The sequence below is a fragment of the Leuresthes tenuis genome, unplaced genomic scaffold (genome assembly GCF_036924035.1).
Source record: "Leuresthes tenuis unplaced genomic scaffold, fLeuTen1.0.hap1 SCAF_13, whole genome shotgun sequence".
Taxonomy (NCBI): Eukaryota; Metazoa; Chordata; class Actinopteri; order Atheriniformes; family Atherinopsidae; genus Leuresthes; species Leuresthes tenuis.
Genome location: NW_027325367.1, coordinates 1,283,868 through 1,305,497, shown reverse-complemented (window position 1 = coordinate 1,305,497; position 21,630 = coordinate 1,283,868). Strand labels below are relative to the sequence as shown.

The 21,630-nt window shown below is 47.3% G+C and overlaps 1 protein-coding gene across 3 annotated transcripts in view; it reads left to right on the top strand.

The window, feature by feature from the left end:
* Positions 1-21,630, top strand: part of adgrg6 (adhesion G protein-coupled receptor G6) — a 118,472-nt gene that overhangs the window by 79,244 nt on the left and 17,598 nt on the right. For 2 of the 3 annotated variants that reach the window (XM_072362058.1, XM_072362056.1), the window contains 12 exons: positions 212-377; positions 598-741; positions 2,838-2,954; positions 3,286-3,331; positions 3,657-3,763; positions 3,857-3,984; positions 5,038-5,309; positions 7,337-7,427; positions 7,585-7,735; positions 7,833-7,965; positions 9,287-9,388; positions 14,147-14,302. In XM_072362058.1, the coding sequence (XP_072218159.1) occupies positions 212-377; positions 598-741; positions 2,838-2,954; positions 3,286-3,331; positions 3,657-3,763; positions 3,857-3,984; positions 5,038-5,309; positions 7,337-7,427; positions 7,585-7,735; positions 7,833-7,965; positions 9,287-9,388; positions 14,147-14,302 (1,613 nt within the window). Of the gene's footprint in view, positions 1-211; positions 378-597; positions 742-2,837; positions 2,955-3,285; positions 3,332-3,656; positions 3,764-3,856; positions 3,985-5,037; positions 5,310-7,336; positions 7,428-7,584; positions 7,736-7,832; positions 7,966-9,286; positions 9,389-14,146; positions 14,303-16,605; positions 16,648-21,630 lie in introns of all 3 variants that reach the window. The other variant, XM_072362057.1, reaches the window with a different exon arrangement.

Genomic DNA, 21,630 nt, shown 5'->3' with positions numbered 1-21,630 from the left:
CCTCCTCCTCCTCCTCCTCCTGCCTCCTCCCCTCCTCTCCTCCTCCTCCTCCTCCTCCTCCTCTCCTCCTCCTCCCCTCCTCTCCTCCTCCTCCTCCCCTCCTCTCCTCCTCCTCCTCCTCCTCCTCCTCCTGACTCCTCCTCCTCCTCCTCCTCTCCTCCTCCTGCCTCCTCTCCTCCTCTCCTCCTCCTCTCCTCCTCCTCCTCCTCAGAGCGCTCATGGCTGTGGAGGAGTTGGCCCAGAAGGTCCAGTTCTTGGGCCCGTCCCTCAACATCAGCTCCAGACATCTGGCTCTGGGAGTCTTGGCCCTGAACAGCTCCACCTTCAACGGTTCGTCTTTCAGCGCCTTCATCCCCCCGAACTCCAACGACCCGAAGGTATCGTCCTGGAGGCTCCTGAGAGGTTTCCTCAGAAGGAAAATATGCATCCAGGCAATAATTCTGTCTGTCGCTTTGAATTTACTTTGGGTTTTCTCTCCTTTTCCTTTTCTTTTCCCTCCTTTTCCTCCATCGTTTCCCTCCTCCTCTTCTTCTTCACCTCCCCTCTTCTTCCCCTCTTCTTCTTCACCTCCCCTCTTCTTCCCCTCTTCTTCTTCAGGTTGGGTTCGAGCTAACGGCTAACTCGCTGGCTCAGGTCACCCTTCCCGGCTCTCTGCTGTACGGCGGCACTCTGAGTGAAGAAGACAGATCGACTCTGTCCAGGATCAACTTTGTGTTCTTCAGCAGCACCAACCTGTTCAAGGTCAGACCCCAACCTGTTCAAGGTCAGACCCCAACCTGTTCAAGGTCAGACACCAACCTGTTCAAGGTCAGACACCAACCTGTTCAAGGTCAGACACCAACCTGTTCAAGGTCAGACACCAACCTGTTCAAGGTCAGACGCCAACCTGTTCAAGGTCAGACACCAACCTGTTCAAGGTCAGACGCCAACCTGTTCAAGGTCAGACACCAACCTGTTAAAGGTCAGACACCAACCTGTTCAAGGTCAGACCCCAACCTGTTCAAGGTCAGACACCAACCTGTTCAAGGTCAGACCCCAACCTGTTCAAGGTCAGACCCCAACCTGTTCAAGGTCAGACCCCAACCTGTTCAAGGTCAGACCCCAACCTGTTCAAGGTCAGACACCAACCTGTTCAAGGTCAGACCCAAACCTGTTCAAGGTCAGACCCCAACCTGTTCAAGGTCAGACCCCAACCTGTTCAAGGTCAGACCCCAACCTGTTCAAGGTCAGACCCCAACCTGTTCAAGGTCAGACCCCAACCTGTTCAAGGTCAGACCCCAACCTGTTCAAGGTCAGACACCATCCTGTTCATGGTCAGACCCCAACCTGTTCAAGGTCAGACACCAACCTGTTCAAGGTCAGACCCCAACCTGTTCAAGGTCAGACACGAACCTGTTCAAGGTCAGACCCCAACCTGTTCAAGGTCAGACCCCAACCTGTTCAAGGTCAGACCCCAACCTGTTCAAGGTCAGACACCATCCTGTTCATGGTCAGACCCCAACCTGTTCAAGGTCAGACACCAACCTGTTCAAGGTCAGACCCCAACCTGTTCAAGGTCAGACACCAACCTGTTCAAGGTCAGACACCATCTGTTGTTAACCAGCTCTGTGATCCTCCTCCTTTACTGTTAGCGCTCTGTCTGCAGTCTCTGTCTGCCCGGATAGTCTTAAAGCTGAGCAGAGAGCTGTTAGAGTTGTTCCTGCAGCCAGGTCCAGGATTCCACCATCTGTTGTTAACCAGCTCTGTGATCCTCCTCCTTTACTGTTAGCACTCTGTCTGCAGTCTCTGTCTGCCCGGATAGTCTTAAAGCTGAGCAGAGAGCTGTTAGAGCTGTTCCTGCAGCCAGGTCCAGGATTCCACCATCTGTTGTTAACCAGCTCTGTGATCCTCCTCCTTTACTGTTAGCGCTCTGTCTGCAGTCTCTGTCTGCCCGGATAGTCTTAAAGCTGAGCAGAGAGCTGTTAGAGTTGTTCCTGCAGCCAGGTCCAGGATTCCACCATCTGTTGTTAACCAGCTCTGTGATCCTCCTCCTTTACAGTTAGCGCTCTGTCTGCAGTCTCTGTCTGCCCGGATAGTCTTAAAGCTGAGCAGAGAGCTGTTAGAGTTGTTCCTGCAGCCAGGTCCAGGATTCCACCATCTGTTGTTAACCAGCTCTGTGATCCTCCTCCTTTACAGTTAGCGCTCTGTCTGCAGTCTCTGTCTGCCCGGATAGTCTTAAAGCTGAGCAGAGAGCTGTTAGAGTTGTTCCTGCAGCCAGGTCCAGGACTCCACCATCTGTTGTTAACCAGCTCTGTGATCCTCCTCCTTTACAGTTAGCGCTCTGTCTGCAGTCTCTGTCTGCCCGGATAGTCTTAAAGCTGAGCAGAGAGCTGTTAGAGTTGTTCCTGCAGCCAGGTCCAGGACTCCACCATCTGTTGTTAACCAGCTCTGTGATCCTCCTCCTTTACAGTTAGCGCTCTGTCTGCAGTCTCTGTCTGCCCGGATAGTCTTAAAGCTGAGCAGAGAGCTGTTAGAGTTGTTCCTGCAGCCAGGTCCAGGACTCCACCATCTGTTGTTAACCAGCTCTGTGATCCTCCTCCTTTACAGTTAGCGCTCTGTCTGCAGTCTCTGTCTGCCCGGATAGTCTTAAAGCTGAGCAGAGAGCTGTTAGAGTTGTTCCTGCAGCCAGGTCCAGGACTCCACCATCTGTTGTTAACCAGCTCTGTGATCCTCCTCCTTTACAGTTAGCGCTCTGTCTGCAGTCTCTGTCTGCCCGGATAGCCTTAAAGCTGAGCAGAGAGCTGTTAGAGTTATAATATTTCCTTTGTTGCAGCATAATGTGTGTCTGTTTGTTCCAGAAAGAGCAGGACAATCGGTCCCTGAACAGCTACGTTGTGGCCAGCAGCGTGGGGGCCCTCTCCATCAGAAACCTGAGAGACCCGGTGAAGATCGAGATCGCTCACCTCTCCGATCAGGTACAGGTGTGCTACAAACGGCTGCACCAGATGTTTGGTTTGATGTTATTTGTGCTAAACGCAGCGTTGGGTGTGGTTTAAAAGTTATAAGCTGTCCTTTTTCTTCCTTTTCTTTGTGCTTATAATTAATTCCGTAATTTAATCTTTTCTCTTCATCGCGTTTAACCAAAAATAAAGATTTTGCAGATTTTAGGGACATATTTCAAACTGGTCCCCAGAACAGGAAGAGGAAAATAAACAAAGTTTACGAAGCATTTTGTCTGTATTTGTGATTTTAAACTGAAAACAGTCGATGTGACTCCATCTGAGCTGCTTCTTCTTCTCCTGACAGCCCTTCTCCAGTCGAAAGTGTGTGTTCTGGGACTTCGCCATGAGCAGTAAGTCTGTCTGCATCATCTCATGTTCTCAGACCTGCAGGGAGACATTTGTTAGGGAAACAGACTCCGTCACGTGTTGACGCTTCATCCAACAGCTCATTTTTTCAGCTCGGTCACATCTGCTGGGACCTCTCAGCTGTTGGTGTGTCAGTTCATCTGTAATATCTATTTTAAACTGCTGATTTGTGGAAGAATTGCTCAGGAAGTTAAAGGAAGATAAAACCAGAGCAGTCCTGATCATGTGGAGGGAGCAGTTTACACAGCTTTTAGCAGCTTGATTTGACTAGAAGGTGAGTTTCGTGTAACGTCTCTGTTTGGCCACTAGATGGCTCTGGAGGCTGGAATGAGACGGGCTGCATTGTGTCTGAGGACTCCACCAGCAGCAGAACCATCTGCCTCTGTAACCACCTCACACACTTCGGCATCCTCATGGTAAGACTGGTGTGCTTCTGGGGGATGATTACAGCTCTGATGTGGAGGATTTGTGGTTCTCTGCAGCTCTTCGGTTTCTCTTCTTCTCTGCAGGATGTATCTCAGACGTCGTCGCGCATAGATCCGAAGAACAAAAAGATCCTGACCTTCCTGTCCTACATCGGCTGCGGCATCTCCGCCATCTGCTCTGCTGCCACGCTGCTCACCTACATCGCCTTCGAGTGAGTCCGGTCTTCACTTCTGACTCCTAACCCCAACCCATCGGTTTAGACCCAGAGTCTGAACTCTGAGCAGTCGTGCCACAGATTAGAAGCAGACACAGGAAAGGAATGAGTGGCTCTGTTTTTGTGTTTAGATCTTTGAACATCTGAGGAGAACAGGAATGTAAAAGCTCCTTTAGATAAGCTGGGGCCAGACTGTTAAGAGCCTTAAAACTACCAATAAAACCTGAAACTGAACCGCGTAACAAGCAGGAAACCAACACTGCTGTGATCCTGCTAGTTTGCTGCAGAGGACTGATACAAACCCACATATCAGGACTTACAGTGATCTATCAGAGCTGAAGTAAAGGTTCAAATAATCTGGGAGAAATTAGGCTTTTTTTTAATCATATACCAGGTACGATCGTCCAAATTTCATTAAGATTAAAGAAGTTCAGATTCATCCAGGCTTTAATGCCGTTAAAGCAGTGGAATTAAGGCAGATCAGAACATTCAGTCTGTTCAAAAACACTGAGAACAGGACTGGGCCCCAAATGGAGCCTTGAGGAACCCCAACTGATGGCTTTGAAGGAATAATACCTGCTCCCCATGTTAAGGGTCCATTCAGGAGTCTCAGATAGATCCTTCAGAGGAACTCAGACTCTCCTCTAAAGCTCCTGGTTGGTAACTCTTTGCCTTCAGTTTTAACTCCCGCTGAACAAGAACCTGAAATACTCAGAGAGAACAAACAAGACTCGGTGTCCTGTGAGGATGGTAGCTTTAAACCTGAAACCAGCCATCAGACCAGACGTTAAGCAACAAGCTACTGAATTGTTTTGCTTCCCTGGATGCCAAAATGGTCTAAAAAGGGTCCAGTTTAAGTTCCACCGGATGCTCCAGGATGGATGTAGCATTAAAGAGAAGTTAAAGGTCAGAAGAGGCAGCTGAGGACTCAGGTTTACCTTAAAAATGAGAGGATTTCATCATCTGATTCATTTCTCCTTAAAAGATTCTGAGGGACTTTCAACAGCATCAAAGTTCAGTTCCTGGTTTCCTTCCTCCTTTCTGTCTCAGAAAACTGCGGCGCGACTACCCGTCGAAGATCCTGATGAACCTCAGCGCCTCCCTGCTGTTCCTCAACATGATGTTCCTGTTGGACGGCTGGCTGGCCAGCATGGTCAGCAACGAGGGGCTGTGCATGACTGCAGCCATCCTGCTGCACTACTTCCTGCTGACCTCCTTCACCTGGATGGGGCTGGAGTCCGTCCACATGTACATCGCTCTGGTCAAAGTCTTCAACACTTACATCCGCAGATACATCCTGAAGTTCTGCATGGTGGGATGGGGTGAGTGGCTCTGCATCTCTGCTTCAAACCGCATCATTAGTTTTGAGGATCATCCAGGAGGTTGCTTTGGAGACATCACAGGTTGTAATTTCCATATTAACACGGGGACGAGCTTTTTAAAGGAGACACATGCACTTTTGCTCCATTATTATTACTATCTGCCTCCTTAGGGACCCCTTACGCTATCTGCCCCCTGAGGCACCCCTTACCCTATCTGCCTCCTTAGGTGCCCCTTACCCTATCTGCCCCCTGAGGCACCCCTTATCCTATCTGCCCCCTGAGGCACCCCTTATCCTATCTGCCCCCTGAGGCACCCCTTATCCTATCTGCCCCCTTAGGCACCCCTTACCCTATCTGCCACCTTAGGCACCCCTTACCCTATCTGCCTCCTTAGGCACCCCTTACCCTATCTGCCCCCTTAGGGACCCCTTACCCTATCTGCCCCCTTAGGCTCCCCTTACTCTATCTGCCCCCTTAGGCACCCCTTACCCTATCTGCCTCCTTAGGCACCCCTTACCCTATCTGCCTCCTTAGGCACCCCTTACCCTATCTGCCCCCTTAGGCACCCCTTACCCTATCTGCCCCCTTAGGCACCCCTTACCCTATCTGCCCCCTTAGGCACCCCTTACCCTATCTGCCCCCTTAGGCACCCCTTACCCTCTCTGCCCCCTTAGGCACCCCTTACCCTCTCTGCCCCCTTAGGCACCCCTTACCCTCTCTGCCCCCTTAGGCACCCCTTACCCTCTCTGCCCCCTTAGGCACCCCTTACCCTATCTGCCCCCTTAGGCACCCCTTACCCTATCTGCCCCCTTAGGCACCCCTTACCCTATCTGCCCCCTTAGGCACCCCTTACCCTATCTGCCTCCTTAGGCACCCCTTACCCTATCTGCCCCCTTAGGCTCCCCTTACCCTATCTGCCCCCTTAGGCACCCCTTACCCTATCTGCCCCCTTAGGCACCCCTTACCCTATCTCCCACCTTAGGCACCCCTTACCCTATCTGCCTCCTTAGGCACCCCTTACCCTATCTGCCTCCTTAGGCACCCCTTACCCTATCTGCCTCCTTAGGCACCCCTTACCCTATCTGCCTCCTTAGGCACCCCTTACCCTATCTGCCCCCTTAGGCACCCCTTACCCTATCTGTCCCCTTAGGCACCCCTTACCCTATCTGCCCCCTGAGGCACCCCTTACCCTATCTGCCTCCTTAGGCACCCCTTACCCTATCTGCCTCCTTAGGCACCCCTTACCCTATCTGCCTCCTTAGGCACCCCTTACCCTATCTGCCACCTTAGGCACCCCTTACCCTATCTGCCTCCTTAGGCACCCCTTACCCTATCTGCCTCCTTAGGCACCCCTTACCCTATCTGTCCCCTTAGGCACCCCTTACCCTATCTGCCTCCTTAGGCACCCCTTACCCTATCTGCCTCCTTAGGCACCCCTTACCCTATACCCGATGCAGGGATGTCAAAGTCCGGTCCTCGAGGGCCGCTGTCCTGCAGGTTTTAGATGTTTCCCTGCTCCAACACACCTGAATCAGATCAATGCATCATTAGCAGACTTGTGCAGAACTTAACAATCTTTCGAAGAGATCCATTTAATCTGAATGAGGTGTGTTGAAGCAGGGAAACATCTAAAACCTGCAGGACAGCGGCCCTCCAGGACCGGACTTTGACATATGTGGTGTAGTGGTATAATTGCCACCTTTCTTGTGGGAGATCTGGGTTCAAATCCCCTGCATGAAAGGTATTACCTCCAGTAGGGGTCCTTAGGCAAGGCCCCCTTACCCTATCTGCCTACCTGTAACTCACTTTGGATAAAAGCGTTCTGCTAAATGCATAAACATGACATTATTCCTGTGTTTTGCCACAGTTTTTAAAGGCTAACATTCAGAGCTTATATGGGCGGTATCTCAGGTTCAAATGGGAACTTCGAACTAGGAGCAAGAAGTCAGATTTCCCAGATGTGATGTAAAACTCTGAAGTGGCAGAACTGGTTCATTCTGTGGCCATAAGCTGTGGGTCTGTTGCAGGTCTGCCTGCACTGCTGGTGGGGATTGTTGTCACGGTGGATAAAAACTTCTACGGCGTTTTGGAGGACAGCAAAGACGAGTCGGCAAAGATGTGAGTGACCACCGTGATGTGACTCATTTAAACTACCAGATCTGCTGCTCTGCGTTTGTTCTGATGACTCGATTCCAGCAGAAGCTCCGTGGAAGTGAGCAGGAGCTCCTGCTGGGGGGGGGGGGTTCTGCTCTGAAACCGTGTGTTTTCTCCCCAGGTGTTGGATCAAAGATAAAAGCGTCTTCTACAGCACCTGCGTGGGCTACTTCTGCCTGGTGTTCCTGCTCAACGTGGCCATGTTCGTGGTGGTGATGATGCAGATCTGCGGCCGCAACGGCAAACGCAGCAACCGCACGCTGCGGGACGAGGTCGGCACTCACTCCGCTGACATCACCGGGCGCCATCCTCACAGTTTTATTCAGGAAAAGAGCAGGAAACCTTTAAATCTCCTCTGCTGTGCTTCAGGTGCTGAGAAACCTGCGCAGCGTGGTCAGCCTCACCTTCCTGCTCGGCATGACGTGGGGCTTTGCTCTGTTCGCCTGGGGACCCGTCTACCTGACCTTCACATACCTGTTCACCATCTTCAACTCTCTGCAAGGTGCAGTAACCCGCCTGCTCGATCCCAGTCAGCCGACTATCACCTTAAGAATGTATCAAGGCTAAAAGATCTGCTGTCTCAGCAGGACCTGGAGAAACCGGTCCATGCATTCATCTTTAGTCGGTTTGATTATTGTAAAAGCATCTTTAAAAAGTCAGTCAGACACCTGCAGCTCCTCCAGAACTCAGCTGCTGGAGTCCTACTGAGACCAAAGAAGTGGAGCAGCTCAGTCCAGCTGTGAGGTCTTTCCACCGGCTGCCGGTCCATCAGAGGATAGACTTTAAAGTTCTGATGCCGGTCCATCAGAGGATAGACTTTAAAGTTCTGATGCTGGTCCATCAGAGGATAGACTTTAAAGTTCTGATGCCGGTCCATCAGAGGATAGACTTTAAAGTTCTGATGCCGGTCCATCAGAGGATAGACTTTAAAGTTCTGATGCTGGTCCATCAGAGGATAGACTTTAAAGTTCTGATGCCGGTCCATCAGAGGATAGACTTTAAAGTTCTGATGCTGGTCTATAAAGCTCTGAATGGTCCAAAATACATCAGTGACCTCCTGACCCAGTAAGAACCTCCCAGACCCCTCAAGTCATCTGGATCCGGTTCTTTATCAGTTCCCAGAGTCAGAACCAGACCTGGAGGAGCTGCATTCAGCTTCTATGCTCCACATGTCTGGAACAAACTCCCAGAAAGCCTCAGATCAGCTGAAACACTCAGGATTTAAGTCCAGGTTGAAGAAACATCTATTTTCAGCTGCTTTTGAATAAGCTTGAGTTTCAAAACGGAATCAGATTTTAACTCCTGATTTTATCTATTGTTCTTATTTCTTTCTTTTGTTTAAATCCTGCTTTTTATTTCTTCTGTTTTAATGTCTCTGTAAATCACCTTATTGTTGAATTGTTCTTTAAAATAAACTGGCCTTGATCCTGTGTCAGAGGAGCCTGAGACCCAGCAGCTGCTGGTGGTGATTTAGCTCCATAAAGCTGATTATTAGCACGACTTTAACGGGAGTTTGAAGGTCATCGCTGCCTCAGTCTGCAGCCTCACTGTTTAACCTCAGGAGAAGCTGCTCTGAGGTCAGATTTCTGCTCCTAATGTTCAGAAATCTTTACACCCTTTTTGTTTCAGCCTCCCTCACATGTCGACCTCCTGAAACAACACTTTCTGAAGGATCTGAGCAGAAAATATCAACTCTTTCCAGAGTTTTTCCAGAGTTTTCCAGAGTTTTCCAGCCCGTAGAAACGGGAACATCTGTCTCAGATGAAGAATCTGCTTTCAAACAGTTTTATCTTTGTTTTTAACTGGCTCTTCTCTCTCCTCAGGCCTCTTTATTTTCATCTTCCACTGTGCTCTGAAGGAAAACGTGCAGAAGCAGTGGAGGAGGTACCTCTGCTGTGGCCCCTACCGGCTGCCGGATAACTCAGGTATCTGCTTCTCCTCCTCCTCTCAGAGCCTGGGCTCCTGCCACATTCCCACAAAGGGAAGAACGCTTTAATAAAACCCGAAACCTAAGTCAGCTCAGCTTTGCAGCTAATAAAAGGAGATGAAAGGCAGGAAGTCCTTCAGGTGAACCACGGAAACATCCCCAAAACAAGTGTGCAGAAGCCTCAGAAACGTGGAATTCCTCCTTAAAACCGGGATCAGAGTAGGAAGAAAACGCAGCTCATGTTTCTGAGTGTCTTCCTGAGGCATTAAAACGACAAAAATAAAATGGGTGCAGCTACAGTAACGCCCCGTGGGTCGGCTCTCAGGTGGCGGCTGCTCTGATGTCACTTTAAATGACATAAGACATGAGCTGCGACTTCAGCCCAGATTAGCTGTGTTTAAAGGTGTCTTTTTATGGTGGGACTCTGCTTAAAGGTGTCTTTTTATGGTGGGACTCTGCTTAAAGGTGTCTTTTTATGGTGGGACTCTGCTTAAAGGTGTCTTTTTATGGTGGGACTCTGCTTAAAGGTGTCTTTTTATGGTGGGACTCTGCTTAAAGGTGTCTTTTTATGGCGGGACTCTGTTTAAAGGTGTCTTTTTATGGCGGGACTCTGCTTAAAGGTGTCTTTTTATGGTGGGACTCTGCTTAAAGGTGTCTTTTTATGGCGGGACTCTGCTTAAAGGTGTCTTTTTATGGCGGGACTCTGCTTAAAGGTGTCTTTTTATGGCGGGACTCTGTTTAAAGGTGTCTTTTTATGGCGGGACTCTGCTTAAAGGTGTCTTTTTATGGTGGGACTCTGCTTAAAGGTGTCTTTTTATGGCGGGACTCTGCTTAAAGGTGTCTTTTTATGGTGGGACTCTGTTTAAAGGTGTCTTTTTATGGCGGGACTCTGCTTAAAGGTGTCTTTTTATGGTGGGACTCTGCTTAAAGGTGTCTTTTTATGGTGGGACTCTGCTTAAAGGTGTCTTTTTATGGCGGGACTCTGCTTAAAGGTGTCTTTTTATGGTGGGACTCTGCTTAAAGGTGTCTTTTTATGGTGGGACTCTGTTTAAAGGTGTCTTTTTATGGTGGGACTCTGCTTAAAGGTGTCTTTTTATGGCGGGACTCTGTTTAAAGGTGTCTTTTTATGGCGGGACTCTATTTAAAGGTGTCTTTTTATGGCGGGACTCTGTTTAAAGGTGTCTTTTTATGGCGGGACTCTGTTTAAAGGTGTCTTTTTATGGCGGGACTCTGCTTAAAGGTGTCTTTTTAAGGCGGGACTCTGTTTAAAGGTGTCTTTTTAAGGCGGGACTCTGCTTAAAGGTGTCTTTTTATGGCGGGACTCTGTTTAAAGGTGTCTTTTTAAGGCGGGACTCTGTTTAAAGGTGTCTTTTTATGGCAGGACTCTGTTTAAAGGTGTCTTTTTATGGCGGGACTCTGTTTAAAGGTGTCTTTTTAAGGCGGGACTCTGCTTAAAGGTGTCTTTTTAGGGTGGGACTCTGCTTAAAGGTGTCTTTTTATGGTGGGACTCTGCTTAAAGGTGTCTTTTTAGGGTGGGACTCTGCTTAAAGGTGTCTTTTTATGGTGGGACTCTGCTTAAAGGTGTCTTTTTATGGTGGGACTCTGCTTAAAGGTGTCTTTTTATGGTGGGACTCTGTTTAAAGGTGTCTTTTTATGGTGGGACTCTGCTTAAAGGTGTCTTTTTATGGCGGGACTCTGCTTAAAGGTGTCTTTTTATGGCGGGACTCTGCTTAAAGGTGTCTTTTTATGGCGGGACTCTGCTTAAAGGTGTCTTTTTATGGTGGGACTCTGCTTAAAGGTGTCTTTTTATGGTGGGACTCTGCTTAAAGGTGTCTTTTTATGGTGGGACTCTGCTTAAAGGTGTCTTTTTATGGTGGGACTCTGCTTAAAGGTGTCTTTTTATGGTGGGACTCTGCTTAAAGGTGTCTCTTTATGGCGGGACTCTGCTTAAAGGTGTCTTTTTATGGCGGGACTCTGTTTAAAGGTGTCTTTTTATGGCGGGACTCTGCTTAAAGGTGTCTTTTTATGGTGGGACTCTGTTTAAAGGTGTCTTTTTATGGTGGGACTCTGCTTAAAGGTGTCTCTTTATGGCGGGACTCTGTTTAAAGGTGTCTTTTTATGGCGGGACTCTGCTTAAAGGTGTCTTTTTATGGTGGGACTCTGCTTAAAGGTGTCTTTTTATGGCGGGACTCTGCTTAAAGGTGTCTTTTTATGGCGGGACTCTGCTTAAAGGTGTCTTTTTATGGTGGGACTCTGTTTAAAGGTGTCTTTTTATGGCGGGACTCTGCTTAAAGGTGTCTTTTTATGGCGGGACTCTGTTTAAAGGTGTCTTTTTAAGGCGGGACTCTGCTTAAAGGTGTCTTTTTATGGCGGGACTCTGCTTAAAGGTGTCTTTTTATGGTGAGACTCTGCTTAAAGGTGTCTTTTTATGGTGGGACTCTGTTTAAAGGTGTCTTTTTATGGCGGGACTCTGCTTAAAGGTGTCTTTTTATGGCGGGACTCTGTTTAAAGGTGTCTTTTTAAGGCGGGACTCTGCTTAAAGGTGTCTTTTTATGGCGGGACTCTGCTTAAAGGTGTCTTTTTATGGTGAGACTCTGCTTAAAGGTGTCTTTTTATGGCGGGACTCTGTTTAAAGGTGTCTTTTTATGGTGGGACTCTGCTTAAAGGTGTCTTTTTATGGTGGGACTCTGTTTAAAGGTGTCTTTTTAAGGCGGGACTCTGTTTAAAGGTGTCTTTTTATGGCGGGACTCTGTTTAAAGGTGTCTTTTTATGGTGGGACTCTGCTTAAAGGTGTCTTTTTATGGCGGGACTCTGTTTAAAGGTGTCTTTTATGGCGGGACTCTGCTTAAAGGTGTCTTTTTATGGTGGGACTCTGCTTAAAGGTGTCTTTTTATGGCGGGACTCTGCTTAAAGGTGTCTTTTTATGGCGGGACTCTGCTTAAAGGTGTCTTTTTATGGCGGGACTCTGTTTAAAGGTGTCTTTTTATGGCGGGACTCTGTTTAAAGGTGTCTTTTTATGGTGGGACTCTGCTTAAAGGTGTCTTTTTATGGCGGGACTCTGCTTAAAGGTGTCTTTTTATGGCGGGACTCTGTTTAAAGGTGTCTTTTTATGGTGGGACTCTGTTTAAAGGTGTCTTTTTATGGCGGGACTCTGCTTAAAGGTGTCTTTTTATGGCGGGACTCTGCTTAAAGGTGTCTTTTTATGGCGGGACTCTGTTTAAAGGTGTCTTTTTATGGCGGGACTCTGTTTAAAGGTGTCTTTTTATGGTGGGACTCTGCTTAAAGGTGTCTTTTTATGGCGGGACTCTGTTTAAAGGTGTCTTTTTATGGCGGGACTCTGCTTAAAGGTGTCTTTTTATGGCGGGACTCTGCTTAAAGGTGTCTTTTTATGGCGGGACTCAGCTTAAAGGTGTCTTTTTATGGTGGGACTCTGCTTAAAGGTGTCTTTTTATGGCGGGACTCTGCTTAAAGGTGTCTTTTTATGGTGGGACTCTGCTTAAAGGTGTCTTTTTATGGCGGGACTCTGCTTAAAGGTGTCTTTTTATGGTGGGACTCTGCTTAAAGGTGTCTTTTTATGGCGGGACTCTGCTTAAAGGTGTCTTTTTATGGCGGGACTCTGTTTAAAGGTGTCTTTTTATGGTGGGACTCTGTTTAAAGGTGTCTTTTTATGGCGGGACTCTGCTTAAAGGTGTCTTTTTATGGTGGGACTCTGCTTAAAGGTGTCTTTTTATTGTGGGACTCTGTTTAAAGGTGTCTTTTTATTGTGGGACTCTGCTTAATGGTGTCTTTTTATGGCGGGACTCTGCTTAAAGGTGTCTTTTTATTGTGGGACTCTGCTTAATGGTGTCTTTTTATTGTGGGACTCTGTTTAAAGGTGTCTTTTTATTGTGGGACTCTGCTTAATGGTGTCTTTTTATGGCGGGACTCTGCTTAAAGGTGTCTTTTTATTGTGGGACTCTGCTTAAAGGTGTCTTTTTATGGTGGGACTCTGCTTAAAGGTGTCTTTTTATGGCGGGACTCTGCTTAAAGGTGTCTTTTTATGGTGGGACTCTGCTTAAAGGTGTCTTTTTATGGCGGGACTCTGCTTAAAGGTGTCTTTTTATGGCGGGACTCTGCTTAAAGGTGTCTTTTTATGGCGGGACTCTGCTTAAAGGTGTCTTTTTATGGCGGGACTCTGCTTAAAGGTGTCTTTTTATGGCGGGACTCTGCTTAAAGGTGTCTTTTTATGGCGGGACTCTGCTTAAAGGTGTCTTTTTATGGCGGGACTCTGCTTAAAGGTGTCTTTTTATGGCGGGACTCTGCTTAAAGGTGTCTTTTTATGGTGGGACTCTGTTTTTAGATGGTTCTAACTAGATGATAAGCAGTTGCAGTTAATAATTCAATTCAATTCAACTTTATTTATAAAGCGCCAGATTACAACAATTATCATCTCAAGTAATAAAGTCCAATTCAAGCCAATTGGAATTCAATTCATTGTAATCATAATCCAATTAATTCATATAGAGCCAATTCAAAAATTAATATCCTAGCTAAGGAAACCAACAGATTGCACCGATAATAATGTCCCTCCTGTCTTGCCGTCCCGCCTTCATCAGTAGAAGTAGAAGAGCTGAACTCTGTGAACCCGGCAGAGATCCTGATGTGTGTATCAGAATAATCTCTCTGCCTGAGGCATCATCCTGATAGAGGTTGAGAGTTAATGAAACAAAGATGGCCGACCCTCTGAGGTTATGACCGGTTCGTTTCTCTGCTGCAGACTTGAGTAAGACGGCCACCAACAACACGAAGAAGGTGAGCTCAGACAACCTGGCTCTGTCCCTGTCCTCCAGCTCCTTCGGCTCCAGCGCCGCCAACTGGACCTCCAAGGCTAAAGCGACGCTCACGCCCTTCGCCAAACGGCACAGAAACACAGGTGAGACGCGTTAATCGTGAGTCTGAAAAGGAAGCCAGAGCTGGGTTTAGCCAGTGAGATGGAACTCTGACTCCGGGTCGGTTCGGCTTAAAGTCTGGAAACAAAGGAAATGGATTCAACACATGACCTGCTGCAGCTGGGATCAATTATCCCAGATATTGGTCCCAGATAGGATCAATTATCCCAGATATTGATCCCAGATCTGATCAGTTATCCCAGATAGGATCAATTATCCCAGATATTGATCCCAGATATGATCACTTATCCCAGATAGGATCAATTATCCCAGATATTGGTCCCAGATATGATCAGTTATCCCAGATATTGGTCCCTGATAAGATCAATTATACCAGATATTGGTCCCAGATATGATCAATTATCCCAGATAGGATCAATTATCCCAGATATTGGTCCCTGATAAGATCAATTATCCCAGATATTGGTCCCAGATATGATCAGTTATCCCTGATATTGATCCCAGATATGATCAGTTATCCCAGATATTGATCCCAGATATGATCAGTTATCCCAGATATTGATCCCAGATATGATCAGTTATCCCAGATAGGATAAATTATCACAGATATTGATCCCAGATATGATCAATTATCCCAGATATTGGTCCCAGATAGGATCAATTATCCCAGATATTAGTCCCTGATAGGATCAGTTATCCCTGATATTGATCCCAGATATGATCAGTTATCCCAGATATTGATCCCAGATATGATCAGTTATCCCAGATAGGATAAATTATCACAGATATTGATCCCAGATATGATCAATTATCCCAGATATTGATCCCAGATAAGATCAGTTATCCCTGATATTGATCCCAGATATGATCAGTTATCCCAGATATTGATCCCAGATATGATCAGTTATCCCAGATAGGATCAATTATCCCAGATATTGATCCCAGATATGATCAGTTATCCCAGCTATTGATCCCAGATATGATCAATTATCTGAGATATTGGTCCCAGATCTGATCAGTTATCCCAGATATGATCAATTATCCCAGATATTGATCCCAGATATGATCAGTTATCCCAGATAGGATCAATTATCCCAGATATTAGTCCCTGATAGGATCAGTTATCCCTGATATTGATCCCAGATATGATCAGTTATCCCAGATATTGATCCCAGATAAGATCAGTTATCCCTGATATTGATCCCAGATATGATCAGTTATCCCAGATATTGATCCCAGATATGATCAGTTATCCCAGATAGGATCAATTATCCCAGATATTGATCCCAGATATGATCAGTTATCCCAGCTATTGATCCCAGATATGATCAATTATCTGAGATATTGGTCCCAGATCTGATCAGTTATCCCAGATATGATCAATTATCCCAGATATTGATCCCAGATATGATCAGTTATCCCAGATAGGATCAATTATCCCAGATATTGATCCCAGATATGATCAGTTATCCCAGATATTGATCCTAGATATGATCAGTTATCCCAGATATTGATCCCAGATATGATCAGTTATCCCAGACATGATCAGTTATCCCAGATATTGATCCCAGATATTGATCCCAGATATGATCAGTTATCCCAGATATTGATCCCAGATATGATCAGTTATCCCAGACATGATCAGTTATCCCAGATATTGATCCCAGATATTGATCCCAGATATGATCAGTTATCCCAGATATTGGTCCCAGACATGATCAGTTATCCCAGATATTGATCCCAGATATGATCAGTTATCCCAGATATAGATTAAATCCCTGAAGAAGAGCCCTGTCATTGTTCCTCTTGTGGATGTCCACCACCGTTGTTGTTTCCTTCTGAACAATAATTCCTCTGAATTACGGCCTCTTAAAAAGCAGCCTGTACTGCCCCCTTCTGGTGACACTATATAATGACATCATAGGATGCTGAGGGAAGCAAAGCGGTGGGTTTGTGCAGAAAGCCTTTGTGAAAAAGCGTTAAGCTGAAAGGAACCGGAGGATGTGATCTCTGTGGAGCCAGGCTGTCTGCTTCCCTCTGCTTCCAGTCTTTAAGCTAAGCTGGACTCCAGCTCCAGCAGGATTCGCGTTATCCAGCGTTTCCCTGCTTGTGACAAACGTATTACACTGATTTGAACTGTGGAATGTCAAAAAGACTTATTTGCTCTACTTGTTTGACCTTTAATCACAGTTTTTCTCTCCTGATGCTCCACCATTAAACTAACCATATGTACTTTTGTTTTTGAGTCATGACTGCAGGTCTGTTTTCTTTGTGGGTTCTTTAATATCTTCTCATCTTCATGTATCTGCCTCTGTCTGGTGTGTAGAAAGCTCTTCCAACCAGTAACAGGAGTGGAGGACCTGCAGAGGTAAAGCTTAAGCTGACCTGCTTCTAGTGTCATGTGTCTGCGTTTCCCAAAATGCTTTGCAGCAAAGTGAATCTGGATGTTTCAATTCTTAGAATCAAGTCTGATTCGATTCAAATCTGAAAAGCAAAGACTTGTCGCAGATGTTTTGGGAAAGCAGCTGCTGTGACTGTGTTGTGATTGGCTGGTCACTGTGATGTCATACACGCCTTCTTGTTCCCAGCCTGAGACGCACTGAGTGGAATCAGTTGACACCAGACAAAAAGCTCAAACTCCACCCACTCAGAGTGCCCCAGGGTGCAGAAACAAGCGCACCCAGCCAGGCTGCATCCAAGCTAACACGTGTGGTGTGTTTAATGATTTCTGAGTTGTTTGGAGCTCAGTAACATGAGGCTAACGCTGGGGTTCAGAGTCACTGAAGATGTGGGTTTGTTCAATGAAATTAACACCAAATGTTGAAGATGTCAGACATTGTTTCGTCTAAATATTACAGGAAGTAATAAACTCCCAATCTCTTTGGTTGATTGTAGTCACAAGAAACATCTGCTCTCTGAGGCTTTATGATAATGACTCCTGGCAGAACTGTTTTATGTGTCATCCCAGCATTAAACAAGCTAATGAGATTAATCCTTGCAGCAAAATAAACAGGCTTCGGGTTTCCCCACAAACGATCAACATTTCGGACACGTTTTCAAAGACTTTTCTTGGTTTGGTTCATGCTGAATCATTCTTGGATCTGTCGAAGTCGATCACAGCTGAAAAAAAACAGCCAAAAGAAAGAGACATAATAATTAACCAAAGCTAACGTGCTGAATTACTGTTTATAAAAGCAACAATATGGGAATAATAAGAGGCATACAGTCATAGTCATAGCTCACTTTGACATATTTCCTCATGACGAAGTTAAAAAGGAGAGCACCAGGCTACAATATGGTCACAGTTTTAGTTTAAAGACTGCATGTAGGACACTTTAGTTCGACCAAAATTGGAATACCAGGTACAGGTAAAGATCATAAACACACGGGTTCAATAGCTGCTGGACTACAGAGAGCATTGAGACTTCTGGCAGAGAAATGAAGAAGGTATAAAGCTGTGACGGGTGGTGTGTGCAGAGGAGCTGACCAATCTACGGGGGTAGAACAGGAGGTGGTGACCGATCTACGGGGTAGAACAGGAAGTGGTGACCAATCTACGGGGTAGAACAGGAGGTGGTGACCAATCTACGGGGTAGAACAGGAAGTGGTGACCGATCTACGGGGGTAGAACAGGAAGTGGTGACCGATCTACGGGGGTAGAACAGGAAGTGGTGACCGATCTACGGGGTAGAACAGGAAGTGGTGACCGATCTACGGGGGTAGAACAGGAAGTGGTGACCGATCTACGGGGGTAGAACAGGAAGTGGTGACCCATCTACGGGGGTAGAACAGGAAGTGGTGACCAATCGAGGGGGTAGAACAGGAAGTGGTGACCCATCTACGGGGGGAGAACAGGAAGTGGTGACCAATCGAGGGGGTAGAACAGGAAGTGGTGACCAATCGAGGGGGTAGAACAGGAAGTGCTGACCGATCTACGGGGTAGAACAGGAAGTGGTGACCGATCTACGGGGTAGAACAGGAAGTGGTGACCGATCTACGGGGCAGAACAGGAAGTGGTGACCGATCTACGGGGTAGAACAGGAAGCGGTGACCGATCTACGGGGTAGAACAGGAGGCGGTGACCAATCTACGGGGTAGAACAGGAAGTGGTGACCGATCTACGGGGTAGAACAGGAGGCGGTGACCAATCTACGGGGTAGAACAGGAAGCGGTGACCAATCTACGGGGTAGAACAGGAAGCGGTGACCGATCTACGGGGTAGAACAGGAAGTGGTGACCGATCTACGGGGTAGAACAGGAAGTGGTGACCGATCGACGGGGTAGAACAGGAAGTGGTGACCGATCGACGGGGTAGAACAGGAAGTGGTGACCGATCGACGGGGTAGAACAGGAAGTGGTGACCGATCTACGGGGTAGAACAGGAAGTGGTGACCGAACTACGGGGTAGAACAGGAAGTGGTGACCGATCTACGGGGTAGAACAGGAAGTGGTGACCGATCTACGGGGTAGAACAGGAAGTGGTGACCGATCGACGGGGTAGAACAGGAAGTGGTGACCGAACTACGGGGTAGAACAGGAAGCGGTGACCGATCTACGGGGTAGAACAGGAAGCGGTGACCGATCTACGGGGTAGAACAGGAAGTACTGACCCATCTACGGGGTAAAACAGGAAGTGGTGACCGATCTACGGGGTAGAACAGGAAGCGGTGACCGATCTACGGGGTAGAACAGGAAGTGGTGACCGATCTACGGGGTAGAACAGGAAGCGGTGACCTATCTACGGGGTAGAACAGGAAGTGGTGACCGATCTACGGGGTAGAACAGGAAGTGGTGACCAATCTACGGGGTAGAACAGGAAGTGGTGACCGATCTACGGGGTAGAACAGGAAGTGGTGACCGATCTACGGGGTAGAACAGGAAGTGGTGACCGATCTACGGGGTAGAACAGGAAGTGGTGACCGATCGACGGGGTAGAACAGGAAGTGGTGACCGATCGACGGGGGTAGAACAGGAAGTGGTGACCGATCTACGGGGTAGAACAGGAAGCGGTGACCAATCTACGGGGTAGAACAGGAAGCGGTGACCGATCGAGGGGGTAGAACAGGAAGTGGTGACCGATCGAGGGGGTAGAACAGGAAGTGGTGACCGATCTACGGGGTAGAACAGGAAGCGGTGACCGATCTACGGGGTAGAACAGGAAGCGGTGACCGATCTACGGGGTAGAACAGGAAGCGGTGACCAATCTACGGGGTAGAACAGGAAGTGGTGACCGATCGAGGGGGTAGAACAGGAAGTGGTGACCGATCGAGGGTGTAGAACAGGAAGTGGTGACCGATCTACGGGGTAGAACAGGAAGTGGTGACCGATCTACGGGGTAGAACAGGAAGTGGTGACCGATCTACGGGGTAGAACAGGAAGTGGTGACCGATCGAGGGGGTAGAACAGGAAGTGGTGACCGATCTACGGGGTAGAACAGGAAGTCTTCAGCACAAAGCAAGGACACACAGCTGTAAAGCAAGAGATCTGTCGATGGCTCCTGGATCTGAAAGGTGGACAAAGACTGACCTGACCGGTGAAAAGCAACCGCCGCCCTTTGCTGAAGCATACAAACCTTTTCTCATGGCCCATAGAGTTAAAGCTGGCATTATATGGGCTCTTTAACGTGTTTGGAATCACTCTGACATTATTTCTTGCAGCCAAAACAAATCTCTAATTAATTCCAGCTTTAGGTAGTTGGTGCAGATGAAGTGTTCAAATTTTTAGAGAAAATCCATCTTCATCTAATTTTCTATGAAGGTTTTCATATGAAGGAATGCAAACTTAACCCCCAGGACGAGTAATTCATCAATCACAACTTTCACAACCGCTTTTATTTGTTCCCTGCGCCAAAAGGCCTTCAAGATACTTTCTTTAAGCTATTGGCCACTTACGGACGTGAAAGAAGTGTTTAGTTTCTGCCAGATCTGAGCAATGCTTCAGCTTGTACAGCTGCAGAGTGTTTTATTCACTTTTTGACAACTCAGGAAACTGGGCTGCCTTCGGCTGATCTGGCAGCTCCGAATGCTGCCGTGCCCTCAATTAATATTCTCTGAATTATACAGAAAGTCCAGATTAACACCTGAGTCACAGTAGCTGAGTTTTACCACCAAGTGAAGAGAGATCCTCCGACTCTTTGGGAGTTTGCAGGAGATGTTGTTAAAACGGGTAAAACTGGCTCGACTGCAGCTCCTTAATTGACTGAAAGTTCTGGTGATGATGTCAGTTTTACATAGTTGGGCTGTTCTGGTCTCCATTATTTCTCTCTTTGCTCATTTGTTTCACACCATATTAACCTCTTAATGCTGATATTTGTATGTAGCAGCGAACTCCAAGGATAAAAAATATGTGGAAGGACCAAAAACTGCAGTATATCAACTGGCCACTGGGGGGCACCAGAGTCAGAACTGGACTTTACTTCAGAACTGGACTGACTATAGTAAAGAGGTACTGCACAGCGTGTTTTTTCCTTTTACTTTAAGCTAAATCACATGAGTACAGAGAGGAAACCCATCGGTGCTGGTGGGATTGCATCCCCCGGTAAATTATACCCCCGGTACCTACTTTTAGGCTTCAGAACAGTCAGAAACCCTGGAACATTAAGCTCTAAGTCTGTTTAACGGGCAGAGTCCAAGTGGAACCGGTCCAGAAGTCCAAACTCTGAGAGTCGGGCGTGTTCGGCTGTTAGATGTGTGGAGAGGAGGTGTTCTCTGAAGAGTCCTGGTTCCACCATCATGGAACCACCAGTGAGAGCAGGCTGGACTCAGACGGCCTGGTTTGTGGGGACGGCAGAACCAGACGAGGTTCCTCAGAGGAACTCAGAGGTCCAGAAGGAGCCTGTATGACTGAGTTTAAACAGCTGCTGCAGGCCCAGAAGTGACCTGAATTTGATTCAGGCAGCCATAGGCAGTGGAGGGTCATGTGACCTTTTCGGTTGATGCAGCAGCTCCGCCGGGTTCTGGACCATCTGTCGGGCTTCCTATTGTCTGTACCAGGTGACCCACTGCTGTTTCAGATCAGAAGGAACCGACAGGCCATGGAATTTATATGCAAAGAAGAGCAATATTGCATTAAAAGTCCTAAAAGTCCCTGTGTGGGTGCCAGAGACGCCTTCAACCACACTTTGATTATGTCAGAGGACTGATCGGTGTTCTTGTTTTCGTCAATATATCGGACCGAAGGTTCCCACTTCCTTTTTCACACCAAGCTTCCTCTGCCAGTGTTTTTCCTGCTGCACTCGGGGCGTTTAAGCAACCAAACCACTTAAGGGATGTTAGAGATGTCAACACGAAAGACTCCCATGGCCTGATTGCTGTGGCCGGATCATATTGATGGATTAAACACTTGATCGAGT